Source organism: Phodopus roborovskii, unplaced genomic scaffold (assembly GCF_943737965.1).
Source record: "Phodopus roborovskii unplaced genomic scaffold, PHOROB, whole genome shotgun sequence".
Lineage (NCBI taxonomy): Eukaryota > Metazoa > Chordata > Mammalia > Rodentia > Cricetidae > Phodopus > Phodopus roborovskii.
In genome coordinates, this window is record NW_026125278.1 from 1,859,963 (window position 1) to 1,875,496 (window position 15,534).

The 15,534-nt window shown below is 38.4% G+C and overlaps 1 protein-coding gene across 5 annotated transcripts in view; it reads right to left on the reverse strand.

Moving 5' to 3' along the window:
- Pdlim5 (PDZ and LIM domain 5) overlaps positions 1 to 15,534 on the reverse strand; it is a 157,978-nt gene that overhangs the window by 107,547 nt on the left and 34,897 nt on the right. For all 5 annotated transcript variants that reach the window (XM_051194613.1, XM_051194606.1, XM_051194605.1 and 2 more), the window contains exon 3: positions 3,430 to 3,581. In XM_051194613.1, the coding sequence (XP_051050570.1) occupies positions 3,430 to 3,581 (152 nt within the window). The remainder of the gene's footprint in view (positions 1 to 3,429; positions 3,582 to 15,534) is intronic.

Below are 15,534 nucleotides of genomic sequence, written 5' to 3' on the forward strand. Positions count from 1 at the left end.
CAAGTGGGTTTTGTAGATATAATAGCATTCATTGGCAACAAACAGACAAAAAGAATTTGATGAGGCTGCAGAGAGATAAGTGAAAACCACTGTCAAACAGAATGGAGGGCAGTCAGTGAGGACTAATGGTGACCACAGAGGACAAGCCAGCCCTAATAAAAACAGAGTACAACCCTGTAAGCAGAGGCCTCAGGTATGGGCAAAACCCTCACAATAGGCTGCTGCCCAGCCTGTACCCAGCACACCAAACCCCTAGGGCCTGCACTGCTCCTAAAGGTTCGCACTAGCAATTTTGGGTGGACCCAAAAGAAACTACCTTCTAATCCCACCCTGCTGCTTCCCTTCCTTACCTAGCCCCTCCAAGAGAGCTAGTCACCAAAAACAGCACAAGGGAAGCAAAGTCCAGTTCCCTAATTCAAGGCAAAATAAAGGAAGTTGCCATTTTGTTCCCAAGCTTCCTGCTAGATCCAAGAAGGGAGGTATCCCCCATGAAATCACATCTTTGTCCAACTGCTCTCCCCCTGCTTCCTAACCCTGCATGACTCACAATCTTGTGTGTACCATTTTAAAAAGACACTTGCAGGAGTCTTATTCTCACATTCTGATTCTAGGAAAATAGGATAAAGACAAATCTGCATAGAATATTATTTAAAAAAAAAAAAAAAAAAAAAGTTCCACAGCACAAGCACCTTGTGGGTAATTCAGTGTGGAAACAGAATTAAGAACAAACAGTCTGACTGCAAGGAAAAGAGTTAACAACAGTACCCAAGTTCAGGGTATTTGCTGATATAAGTAAAAGGACTGGAAAATGAGAGTGGGCCTTGGGAAGAAAGACCCAATGATAAGTCTTCAGTTTATATTTTCTGTTCAAAAAGCAAAAGTAGCCAGGCATTGGTGGCGCACACCTTTAATCCCAGCACTCGGAGGCAGAGGCAGGCGGATCTCTGTGAGTTTGAGGCCAGCCTGGTCTACAGAGCTAGTTCCAGGACAGGCCCAAAAGCAATACAGAGAAACCCTGTCTGAAAAAACCAAAAAGAAAAGGAAAAAAAAAAAAAAAAATGCAAAAGTAATTTTTCAGTAGAGTTGTCAATGTTATGTACTATGCTTTAAAAAAATATCCATAATAGAGCTGGAGAGAGAGTTCTGTCACAAAGTGATTGACACACAAGCCAAAGGACCTATGAAAACCTATGAAAAAAGCCAGAGGTGATGGCCCATACTCATAATCCTAGCACTGAGGAGATGGAAACAGGCAGGTTAGTGCCTAACTGGCCAGTCTGTTCTAAAAGGTAAGTAACAAGCCAATGGAAACTGAACAACAACAACAAAAAAAAAAGAGAGAGAGAGAGAGAAATGCACAAAGTTACAGGTAGTATCATAAAGAGCTCATATTACACAATACAAGTTATGTCCAGAAACACGAAAAGAACTATAATTAATTACAATAGAACTCTAAAACTCTGTCTTATATTCTGGGTCCCTGAATATCCATGTTGGAAAAAGAAAGATAAGATTCAACAGAACAGAATCCCCCCAAATGTTTATAATATTGAGTTGGTTTTGTACGTTAGTCAGATTTTGTACTTCAGTAGCTTTATTAGAGTCAGTAGCAGACTGCTGGAGTTGGAAACACATCCAAACAGGGCAACATCTGGTTTTCATCTATTCTTATGAGACTCGGTGTTTTCAAAATAAAATAAAATAAAATACTGAGTCCTGATTTATAAAAATAAGGACTACAGTGTCTGGGTTATAAAACCAAGAGGACAATATGAAAACAAGGAAGCTGGAATTAAAGAAAGACCACAGTCCACAAAGTCCACACAGTCCACACATTCCACACAGTCCACAAAGTCCACAAAGTCCACACAGTCCACACAGTCCACAAAGTCCACACAGTCCACACAGTCCACAAAGTCCACAAAATCCGCAAAGTCCACACAGTCCACAAAGTCCACACAGTCCATGGCTGAATGGCCTCAGTTTTAGGGTGTGAGAACAGCCATCATCACACGTATTTGTTTTATATTCTTCATATCTCAGTCAAGCTAACTACTTGTTTCCCTTCAAATTCAAACTTGGCAAAACTGCCTATGAAGAAAACTGAGTATCTTCATTTAAACAGTAACAATGTCTATGTTGCATGCCTCCATAGACAGGTAGCATGAAAATATTAGCAATACACTGGTTTTATTTTTCATTGATTATGTTTCCATACATTAAAATGTGTAGCTTACATATACGTGTGTGTGTCTGTGTATGTGCGTGTGTGTGTGAGTGTGTGTGAGACACATACATACATATATACTGACTCAGTGGTCCCAGGTTAGACAATAATAAAACAAACTAGATCTGTAAATCTAGATCTGTAAATCAAACTGTATTAAAATTTTTCCCTATTCAATTTTACACTAAAATTCATATAAACAAGCAAGTGTATTTTGTCCTGCCTAAATCCTCTAAATATTAATCCATGAGACATCATCAGCAAAGAGGAGAGAGACATCCTAAGTGCTCCCCATAGAACACTAGCCTTATCAAATATGTTTTTTATTTCTTTGTTCAAGAGCCATGGTTTACATGACAGTTTATGGGGAAATATGAGTTGTTTTAGGGGTTAGGTATATAATAAACTAGAGAACACTTAGAGAGGGGCGAGGGTAAATAATCAAAATACATTCTATGTATGCATGAGTTCTCAAAGAATAAAAATACTATTATTTCTTAATAGAAATCATTAAAACCAGGACTTATGACCCTGGTAATGATCAGGCTCCATTCTTATACATAAGATTCAGAGCTGATTCTCCTTCATCCTAAGTCAGGGTTACCGCAGCAACTCTCACTTTAAATCTGTGACATTAACAGGGAGCTCCGCTGCATATAACTCCAAACCTCATGTCAGGTCTGAATCAGTATAAAATAGTGATTGCAACTCAGGCCCAGTGTTGGGATGCTCAAAACATCTGACTTCTTTTCATGAGTAAGAATACAATTTATTATTGAGGACAGAAAAACATATTAAAGAAAGTCATAAAAAGTCCAGTATTCAAGTGTATATATTAGAAAATATTATCTATTCAAAATAAGAAAGGTAAAAAAGAAAGTAGAGAAAGTCCCTACCATAGCATAGTGGGCCATACCCTAATATACTGCTTGGTATATGATTAAAAATATACAATTAAAAATCCTTAGTGTGAATCCTACTGAAAATTTTCAGGAATTCTTGAATTGTCTAAAACCATACAACCAATGCTCGTGAAGATATGGATAACGTGGAAATTTTCACATGGTGCATGAATATCCAACTGAAGGGGCGCTGCGTTTTTTACTTATTTACCTGAAATGGCAGTATAGAAACTGCTTCTTACACAGCATGAACCAAACACACAGAGACAGTTCCTCCCTCATTGACCCAGTGCAACTCACCTTTGCAAAGTCATATTCAAAGAGCCCGTGCAACCCTTAATCTTGTTCTGGGCTTCAAGGTGAGTCATCCCCTGTGCACTAACCCCGTCGATGCTGAGGACAACATCTCCTATCTTCACGTGTGCCTGTGATGCCTTGCCACCATCTTTCAGCTGCAAAAACAGAATCTCATTAGAAACATCTCTGTAAAACACAGGGACACTAGCGCAGATAGCTACCCTTCATTCATACAAAAAACTGCACTGATATACTATGAGAGCAACATAAAATTACCTTGCCTGATAAGAGTTAAAATTGATTTTCATGATTTTCCTTAAATTCTTTATTAAAAAATCATATTCTGAAAAATGGTCTCTGATAATGTCCCCGTTTATTTACTATGCAATAGTAGCATGTGACAGTTAAGGAACAGAAAAGTATCCATGAAAATTTCGAGTTTTAGCAAAAGAAAAAGATAGAACCTAGAACAAAGTATTATTTAAAAAGTAAGGTTTTATTTTAAACTGTTGTATTTCTGTTTGCACCCAAACATGAAAGGAGGGTCTTAAGACCCTCCTTCTCCTGAGTCCAGCTTACATCCGCATTTGGGGATAAACATCTTTTAGATCACAGGCCCAAGTATCTTTTACACTGGGCGTGTTTCCTGCTTGAAGCAGCTAACAGGAAGGGAAGAAAATGCATTGATTTGAGACTGCCAGACCTTCTTTTGTGTATCACAGTTCTTAACTCCCAGTGTTTCTTTAGTTACCCAATAAAAATGTCTGAATGCTTACATCACTTAGTTTTATCTCCTACAAACTGCAAATGTATTTATTTCCTTGCCGCAGGAAGCGAACATAAAATTACAATACGTAAAAAACAACGCAGTTTCCCTAAGTAGCTAGATAAACACAATCAAAGGGAACTATTCTAACTCAATGACAAGCTCAGCATCCAATTAGTCTAAGAAGATTATTACAATTATTGCATTATACTGGGTGGCTGCAAGACAGATGAGACAGGCCAAAACCAGAAAGTAACTGGTAAAACGTTCTAGAGATCCTATTTGCAACAAGGGACGTTTTCAATAAACGTCCCTTGTAGTGATGGTAACTACATAACACTAAGAATACATTCAATTAAAAAGCCTCATAGTACACTTAAAAATACTTAAGTGATTAACTCTTGAATTACATTTTCCATCATCATAGTATTTTTTTAAGGCCTAAAGGGAAATTTTAGTAAAAAATACAAATTAGAACAAAGAAAGAAAATAAACTCTTAGTTTACCAGATTGGAATTGAGTGCTGTGCTTGCTTCGGCAGCACATATATAAAACTGGATTCGTGAAGCGTTCCATATTTTTGTTTAAAAAAAAAAATATTGTTTCAAATAATTTAAATAAAAAAGGGAGGAAAAGAACTGAGTACTATACTATATAATTTGGGACAAAGGAATAAATACATTATGCTCACTTAGGTTTTCAATGGCATCAGTTCTCAAACTCTTTCCTTTAGGCAGACAAATCCCAATACAGAAAAGTTATCATTTAGATCTAAAATTCAAGAAAACGGTGCTGAGCGATAAACGACGAACATGAACAGCACTAGCATTTCACCCATTAGAGACTTCCACTAAACATGAATTCTACTCAGTAATTCACATGATTTCACTGTGTTAAGCAGTATGAAAGCTAATTTAATTTAAATGCCAAAGAAAAAATTGACTCTAATAGCAGAAAGTATATTAGCTCTTCATCTTTATTGCACAAAATTAGAATATAGTAACTGTGAAGCTCATTTATAAAGGAAGGAGTTGCTGGAGCCAATCATGCCATTACTTTGTATGTGATCTGGGGAAAGTCAACTTAAAGGATTGTTACAGTGAATACATAAGACAACAACTAACAAATGCTAGACACCCAGATGATCTTAAGGTCTTCTCCATCTTACACAGGTTTTAAAGTTCAGCTATATATATGCAGACTACCATTACAATGTCAAAGGTCTCATCACAAAATAAAAATATAGCCCAGAAGACAAAGGACAGTTATTCCCTATTAAAATAAACAAGTACATTAAAATTCAGAATCCAGATAATGAGGGCAACCATAAACTAAAAGGCTCATCCTATACTTTGTTTTGATCAAGGGGAGCAAACATACAAGTAAAATGAACTAGAAATAGAAATTCAGCTCAATTCCGCAGCAATCTCATATGCAGAAACCTTAAAACACAGGGGAAGCTGTGGCTCTTGTTTTAAATATGATAAACAGAAGCAATTTAAATACTTTCTTTGCAGCACTTATATAAAGGTAATACACGAAGCAGAAAGACTATAATCCCAAAGACAGCATCAATAAAACTGCCATATGCCTAGTATATGCTGAGATCCTAGCTTAGTCTCAAAAAATGTTCACAACTGACTTCTCAGCATTCTCTCTCAGAATTGTCTTTATCTTTATCTTCAGGTCACAGAACATAGAAACCTCACACAGCTTCCTGAATTCTGTCTCCTTCTTGAGTGTCATTTGTAGGAAAATAACTTATTCTTTTCCTTGTCGGACCACACCCTGACCATCTTTCACCTCTATCTTACCTATTATCTATTGCACCTTTCCAAAATGGTGGTTGCTGGAGTTTAAATATGGTATGACTATGCCCCCAAGGATCCATGTGTGGAGATTTAATCTTCATTGTGAAGGACTTAAGAAACTTAATCTGACTATGATGTTTGGAGCTGGGCCCTTTGTGATTAGTGTTCAATATGGTAATTAGAATAGAGCTCGCATAAGGAAATCCTGGTGGCTATAAAAAAGACCAGAAATAGTGCCTGCCCTGTCACTCCTGCCTTCCAAGTGACATCCTATCTGCACACCATGGGGTCTGTCAGAAAGAATACCATTACCAGGTGTGGTCCTTTAACCCTGAACCTCCAGAATGGTAAGCCGAAATAAAACTGCTCTCTATATAGCTCAAACACTCTTACTGCACTATTGGCAACAGAAAAGCAAAGTGGCCAGTTCTGAAGGGTTACTGAGAACACAGGCAACAGCGTGAAATGTTCATGGGTCTGAGGAACCTCAATGTCTAACAACTCCAAAAGTTACCTATTTCTGGGACTGGGTTTTTATTTGTTAGTTGTCTAGTAGGACCAATGCTGTCCCACTATAGGGTTAATTCTTTTTTGGCTTCAAAATAATTTTATCTTAAATTTTTTATTCATTTACCAACCACAGTTCCCCCTCCTTCCCCTCCTCCCCCCATCCCACTGAAAAGTTTCCACACCCAGATAAGACTTTCTACCCTTGCAGCAATCCCAATCAGACCAAGTCAAACCAAATAAGAAAAAGTGTTTAATGGATACAACACTCCCAGATGGCTTTCCAGGCCCCAGAGAAGAGACAGGAAAGACAGACTGGAAAACCATGAGTCTGTTTTCTGGGGGACAGTTTAAATGCCCTGAGGGAGTGGTCTTGAGAATCTCTGGGGGAGGGGTCATCATCTGGTGGGCTTCCTGAGATGCAGCAGGGTTTGCAGGGAGATAGGGCAAGGGGCTTGGGTGGAATCTCCACCATAACTCACCCCCCCCCCCCGATCCATGTTTCTTTTGACTCACATTTTCAGAGGGATTTTAGTTCTTCATGGCAAGGAATACATAATCTAGTGACCTAACCATACTGTACAAGCATGAGGCAGCCTCTGGTTCACATGACAGATCAGAAAGCAAAGATAGACAAGATCAGGCAAGGCTAACCTTCAAAGTGCTGCCCCAGTGAGCTACTTCTATTGTCCCCTACTTCTTAAAGGCTACAAAACCCTTGAAATAATAGCAGCAATTCAGAGCATACGCCCATGTTTCCGAGTAAAACTGTAACAAATGGAAAATGTCTAATGTACAGAAGTCAGGACTTGTGACTAAGTAGTTGTCACCTTACTAAATATCCTTCACGAGCTTCACTTATTTCTGTAAGGCAGTCACTCATCAGAAGGTCCATGCTCTTTAAATTGTGTAGTATACAGCATCACTATAAACTGTGAATGTCAAAGGAGAGACTACAGAATCACTCATATATATATATATGTATAACCCATCCTTTACAACTTATAAAAGAAAGTCTAAATAGCGACATGTGTTTGAAGCAGTAATTATTTTCTATCACCAGTGTAACCTGTACATGTTATACAGCAGTCCCTCATCTTCTGTAAATATACAACATGTAAGGATAAACAGCCGTCAGAGGTTCTTGAGTCAAGCTCAGCCAAAATCAAACTAATGGCAGAACAATACTTTTCCCTTTACTCTTTCTATCCATCTGTCAGTACTGTTCACCAATTTTCTATAGACTTAATTGTACCTACATGCTTCTTGAAAAATCCTTAACTATCTGGTTTCATTGAGGTAGCAAGATAATATGGCTGCGCACACGGGAACTAGCTCTGAATTCAATTCTGCTGGCCAATGTTGAGAAGAAGGTAATACAGGACACTGTGTGCAAAGAAAGCAGTAGCTTTACTTAGAGTATAAAGGTCTGTATCATCACTCATCTATAAGAATTAGTACATTTTAGCCCGTTAGCTGTAATTATACACTACATTTTCCTCTTAAAAAAAAAAAAAATGAGAGCCTTGGGCTTCACTCAGCAAATCTTAATTTCACTAACAATACCCAACAGTAAATCAGTCTTCTCCCAACACTGTAGGAGGTAGTGTCTGTCTAATGTCTTTTATTGCCCTAAGAAAGGACAGAGTCAAAGCAACTAGTACTATTTACTGAACATCAACATTAAATCAGGAACTTCAGGACACCCTTCAATAGTCTTTATTACAATCAGATATTCTTGCTCTGTTCCACAACTGAGAAAAAGAGCTTCCAATTGGTTGAATGACTTGGGACATCCACACAGCAAGTAAGAATGCATTACTGAACACAGGCTTTGAAGGCGGTGAATGAGTTCATACTCACTCCTCCGTTTGCTGGTTGTGCCACCTGGCATGGCCTCTCTAAGCTCCAGCTTTGAAGATGATGAATAAAATCCTGCATGCTTCATAGAGCCTCTTGTTGACAAGCACAATGCTGATACATGTTAAAACACACAATACAACTTTGCTACAAGCCACAAGATCACACAGAAATTACACTGCTTTTGCATCACCATCACGAATAACTTAGAAGAATTAAGGGTTCTTCTGAAGGATAAAACGATTACAAAGCTGTACCTGGTGTTATATAGTCATGAATGAATTGGCTGTGTCTTGTTGTAGATTCTTCCTGTAGCTTATTCCTTTCTGTAACAAACTTGGGATCTACTGCCCATAGTTCAGCACCATCTGATCATTTACTGCGAACAGATTTCTCCCATGCATTTGGAGTTTTACAATTACACTCCTGGGTATGTGTAAATGACCTGTTCTCCATTAGCAGGTCCTAGTTTACTGATTATATCCCTTAGCTATTCGTGAGGCCTGTTTCCCACTACCGGGTCCTTGTTCCTCTCTCCATTGTAACTGCAGACATTTTCTCTGACTTTCTCATAGTATTATTGGTTAAAGCTTATTGTTAATCATATTGGTCAGATCTGCTTCTGTCTTTCCTTCCCTTCCTACAAGAAAGGCGAACCGTTCCCCTCTTTCACTCACTGTTATGGAATATTCCTTTGTACTGTGTGAAGTTGTGTCGCCATGACTGGTTTAATGAAAAGCTAAATGGTCAGCAGCTCGGCAGGAGGTATAGGCAGGACTTCTGAACAGAGAGAGCTCTGGAAAGAAGAAAGGCAGAGTCACCTGCCAGATGTTGAGGAAACGGGATGGGCAGTACAGAGTAAAGATAACCAAGCCACACACACACACACACACAAAAAGTAGATTTAAAAATATGGTTAATTTAAATTATAAAATTAATCATATAATATGTATTATATATTATATAAAATATAATTTAAATTAAAAGGGCTAGTGGGACAAGCCTAAGCTAAGGCCAAGCTTTCATAATTAACAATAAGTCTCCGTGTCACTTTTCGTGAGCTGGTAGCCCAATGAAAAGTCTGTCCACAGTTGTCCTTCAGCATCTTTCTGTCCTGCTTCCTACTATCCAAACTCCACGACCACAGTATGATGATAACCTATCAGTGGCTTAACGTAAAACTCGTCATCACTGTACCCAAGAGACTAACAGATTCTAGGTGGATGCTGGTGAGGAAGCCTTGGTGAGAGAAGGGTTGAAAGTAAGGCAAGTCCTGAAGCAGAGGGGAAAACGAGAGGGCCCTGATCACAGAAGGGGGAGCAGGGGGCCAGGACAAGGGAGAAGTCACCCCAGGGACAGGAAAAGCACACCTAAGCCTTGCCTCGCAATATGCATCCACATCCACATGTGCAAACTGTGTACGTTAAACAGGAATAGTTCACATCTTGAAGGACAAGTGATTTTTAATTTAAGAATTTAACTTAATAAATTTTACTAAAGGAGGTAAGTAAAATTAGTAACTATTATGAGTCCCTAAACTGCTTTTGTTCTTCTTGATTCCAGGAAGGTTTCCTCCATGAACTTTTTTAACTAAAGAGAAAAAGCAGCACTGTACCTTTATAAAACTTAAATGGAAACACCTGAGACAGGCAAACTAAGAACGCAAGGATCTCCAACAGACACTGGTTAAAAAGACTATCTTAGCACCAAGAAGTTCCTAATGACTTGTGAAGGTTGACACTGTCCTGTCACTCCTACCCACCCAGAGCTGCTACCACTTGAGGACACTTTCCTCAGTTAAAACCTCCTAAGAGCCCACATCCAGCAGTCCACCCCAAGAGTCTCCTTTATAGTGATCATCTAGCCGCTGCTAAACTGCACAAGGCCTGGCTGTATTCAGTACTGACTCCGTCTTAGAATTCCCTTAGAATTTCCAGATTAGAAGAAATGCTCAATAAACAAGTTTAAAAAAAAAAAAAAAAAAAAAAAACTTTTTTCCCTTACCTGGAAATAGGGCAGTTGTTTAAAAAATCATTTTACCAGAACAGATACATTATACTGGAAATATGTAAGCCCAAGTTCATTGCAGAAATCAGCTTTAAAACAGACACAACAACATTTTGATTTCAGGGTTTCACTAAACATAGCGATTATTGTTAGTTCCGCAGAAATTTACTTTGGGAAGTGTCCTGTAATGAAGACAGTATGTAGGGTAAAAAGTGGGAGACATATACCTCATAATGAGACGTTACCAAATCCAAGCTTTCTGCCTTCTGCATATTTTCAACAAATTCGGAATGCTTGGAAATACATGACTCAAGCACTACCAGTATGGCAGGAATGCCACTGACTTGTAAATGTAAAAAAAAAAAGGACAATAAATAAGATAGCTCCAGAAAGGAACAGCCAGTTTCCCAGTTTCCCATGTCAAAAGACCATGAGAACCAAACCATGGGAAAATAAAGCTATTGTTTTTCTAATGGCAGTTACCAAAACTTGAGGGGCAGGGGTTCTAAATAGTTTTATCTATCTGTGAACAAAGAACTGGAAAAGGTAGGGTTTTTAAATCTAATTAGTAAGTACAGTTTAATTTTGTTTTAAATGTACTTTCCAGTATCTCATACAGAATTTCAAAATTGAACCCAAAAACCTGAGTCTATGGGGGAAACATTCTAAGAACCTGACTCCAGTACATTTCCCAGGGCACTATAATTAATGTACCTTGTTCATTGTCAACTCTCAAAAACACGGGAGAATGTAAAAAGCCTTATCTACACCAGAGAACTTGTTTTCTTAGCAACGATAAGTGACTGTCACCTCAACATCACAAATAAAATGTCAGAGGTGTTTTATTAGCAGCTAGAGGCTAATAAACCAAAAAGAATCAAAGGTAAAAATAAATAAATGAGCCCCCCCAAAAAAAGAAAAAAAATCATGATGTATTGCTTTAAAAAGAATTTGCTGAGGCTTTTTTCAAATCCCAACTTGCTTACTGTCACTCTAATCCTTATTGTTGTATCTTGCAATATTACAATAGAGTACTGCATGTTTGTCTTCTGCCACTGTATAATGTCTGTCTGTACATGATGCCGTCTTGAAATGCTGCTAAAGAGCACTTTAAAAATGGCTGTCACTAGTTCAGCATCTGTGATGGGGTGGCTATGGTTTACATACCAAAAGCACTCCTGATGCCCTATCCCCAGAAGGGATTACCTTGAACCCTTGGCTTCCACAAGAATGCATTTATAGAAGAGCAAGGCTGGCGACAGCCCCTCTCTCTGGCTTCCCATCTTGCCACAGGACTTCTCACTACACACAGTCACCACATGATGCCATCTACCACATGGCTACCCAGATAAGAAGGCCTTTACCAAGGTAGAGTCGAACCCTGGACTAAAACTAACCCAAGTCTGCTATAATAATAGTAAGACAACTATATTTCCCTTCATTTGTTGAAATACCTTCCTTTTCTATCCCACCAAACCCTAAGAAATATAAGCATGTAGTGTGTCACTTTATTTTATACTCCTTATATCCAGGCACAAAGATTTAATGTGTTGCAAGACTATAATATAAGCTAAGTCAAACTCTTACCTTTACAAAAATACCCCAAACCATAACTCATGTTACAGCAACAGAAAGTAGACTACCAGATGTCTATTTTAACACCTGAGCTTGCTTCGGCTTTAATACCTTTGTCTTTGGAATGAAATGATTTGGCTTTGTGTGGGTTGGAGCAGTAGCAAGGTGAAGTTAGCAAGCACTCACTGACACCCTCACTCACGGAAAGAATGAGACTCTGACTCATGCAAACACTTTAACTATGGGTTCTGCTTTTTTGGTTTGTGAGTCAAACTACATGCAATTTTACCCAAAAGTTAGGGGGAAAATACCTTATATGGAAGCCGTAAAGAGAATACTGCAAAGTGTGTGTCACACGAATTACAAACCAGAGGTGAACCAGTGCTTAAGCCTCTGTCCTTATGGAGTCACTGAGCCACCTGGTTCAAACCAAGGACCCATGCTAATACCAGCTCAGTGGACAGCTGTTGTCATTCTATCCCACCAGGTTCAAGTAAAATGCAAACGTCTCAAGCTGTGCTTTACTACTGAAATGCTGCATTAATAGTTGAATTTTAGAGCCAATCTGTGTGTATATGTCCAAAGATTTCCTGCCTTTTGCAATTACTATATAAACGTTAGTCTAGCAGAAATGCAAAGGTGTGGTTGTTTGTAAAAATAACGCATCCACTAAAATTAACACATCCACTAGCATCTCAAAACCAAGTAAACTTAGCACAAATAGAAAAAAAAAAAAAAAAAACAGTGTTCTTATCTGAAATACTTAGAGATATGTCCTTTAAAAAAAAAAATCAAAAACAATGTCACAATTAACTAAAAGGTTAAAACAGAATTAGTGAACTCTAGTCTACCCTAGAACAGATTAACAAGGATGACCATAGATTGCAAACAACCTCCTTTCTCCACCAGGTTTTGTTCACAAGTCATCTGAAATCATATGCGCACATCCATACACTTTTCCATCTCATGAAACTTTCCCCAAATTCTCAAAAGCATCTATGACCCCAAAACGGAAGAACTTACAGTTTAAGGAAACCTTAGAACAGACTTTCTCAAGGCAGGCCTCCTATCTGCCAGCACCAGAGCACTGGTACTGAGAGGAGAAAACCCTCCACAACCCACAAGCAAAGCATCATCAAATGCCTCAAGATAAAACTCCATTAACATCAGGAGAAGTTAGGGATGCCCGAAGAAGAATGCAAGAGATAAGCATAGTTTAAAGTATTTGATTTTTTAAAAACTCCAGTCTTCATAGCATAAAGCCACATCTAACAACTATTCCAATAAAGCAATGCCTGTAACCCTGATAACAAATATAAAAGGGCATGGCCCTCTGCTGCTTTATACAGTCCCACTGCTCACACATGTGCTTCTCTACAAAGCAAAAAGCTCCTCAGACTGCTTATGATGAACATTCTCTTTCTCCCTCGTCTACCACACAGCAATAACTCTGAATACATTTCTGTAATAATAAGAGTATTCACTCCAGATAGCTATATTACACACACACACACACACACACACACACACACACACACACACTACCCTGACCAACTAAACTACTACATAAGCCTTATAAACAGTTACCCTCCATTTCTGTATTTCAAGTCTGTCCACACGGTTGCCAGTCTGCAAACCAAACTATAAATGCTGCTTCTAAGAAATGACCACATCGCATCTTCCCTTTTAGTGTACCATAAATGGATTAAACAGAATAAGCATCTGATAGAATAGTACAGTATAAAATCAAAGGCATTTTGCTCATATTAAATAGTTGAAAAATATTGTACCTTTGTCAAGATGAGCTTCATGTGCACGCTTTTGATTTCTGTATTTCTGTGTGATAACACTAACGTGAATCCAGAGTATTTTTAGCCAATAGCTGTATGTACTTGTGTGATAATCAGCATCAGCCCAACGTTTTATTAGAAGGAAGCCTGAAAGCTGTTCTTGCTCAGCCATTAACAGATTTGTGCCTCTGAGCAAGCCACTACATCTTTCTGCATTCTGCTGAGCTGTTTGGGGCAGTAGGATAAAATGACTCTAGAATCTCTTTCAACTCTAAGACAACAAGTATCTTACAGAGTTAATAATCTTTCATTTATTTAATTGCCATTACCTTTAGTAGCTATTTTCCCTGTAATAAATTTTTATTATTGCCCAAATGCTTAATATATATTATTCATATGTCCCTATTGAAAAACATACTGGGAAAATTCTTAGGATTGGCATGAAATTGTTAAAACCAGCCATGCAACCAAAAGTAAAACCTTTATGCACCTGTTCAAAAGCAGCGACAAAATTAATATTACAAGTGAGTAAGAATCAAGATAAGCCGAGCCTTCTGGTGCATGCCTTCAATCTCAGCACTAGGGGGACAGAAACGGTGAGTTCAAAGCCAGCCTGGTCTACATGATGAGTTCTAGGACAGTCAGGGCTTCCTAAGAGAGACTGTTCCTCAAAACAAATCAAGATAAATTCCAATATCCAGAAATCCAAGTAAGTTACTAGAATATCTGGGCTGTGTGTATGAGTTAAAGCAGAAAGCATATAAAATATGTGAACAGGGAAACTACTTCAAACGAGGGGGGTGCGGGGGACAGGGATGGGAGCAGGATAAAAATTTACTAGGTTATTGAACAATTTTTTTAAACAGTGCACATGAGCTTAGATGGGCAGAACAAATTATTCTCTTGTCTCTTCAGGCAATGCAGACACTTCTCTAAACCTAAACTTAAGCAAGCAACAACAAAATTTCAGAGCTTACTCGGAGACAGGAATATCTAGAATTTCTACTTTTTCAGACCCCAAATGATTTTTTTTTTTAAAGAATAATTTAATCTAAAGGACAGGAATCATTTTCAATGCTAGCAACTGAGTCCTTTGACATTTAATATGGCATTATATACGTATTCATTCACACTATACATGCACTAAAGCACTTGAAAACTAAATAGAGAAAAAGAATGAGTTACTAGATTTGTAGGAGAAGCATTTATTGTCTACTGTGTTTCAGGCTCTCCCAGACTTGGTGCTACAACAAAATACACAATTTAAGCTCAGCCCAGGAAAGAAAAAAGAAACAGAAGGTAGACAGATAAATGATGGGTGGACGATGGACAGACAGATAGATGACAAAAAGGGCAAAGGATGAGATACAGGACTAAGATATTCTAAGACTGAGTCTTTGGGAGCTAGGAAGATGTCTTAATTGGCAAAACCGTTGCTACAACAGTGTGAGAAACTGAGTTCCGATCCCCAACCCCCAGTGAAAAGTCAGCCATGCTGGCAGGCATCTTAGTAGCAGGTGGGGAATGGGGGCCACACAAGCACAATTGTGAGCTCCAGGTTCAGTGAGAGACTATTACAACAGTCTAAGAAGTTGGAGTTAGTTGTTAGACATGGGTTCCATTCTTTCAGCAAATGGTTGATGTGAACATTAACATTAACCATACCATACTACACAACTAAAGACTAGTGTAGATCTGCAGAAAGAGAGGAGTTAGTCATATACAGTTATATTTTTTTTAAAGGCTAAGTAGGGATAATGGACAGATAAAATATATACATGCCTACCCACTG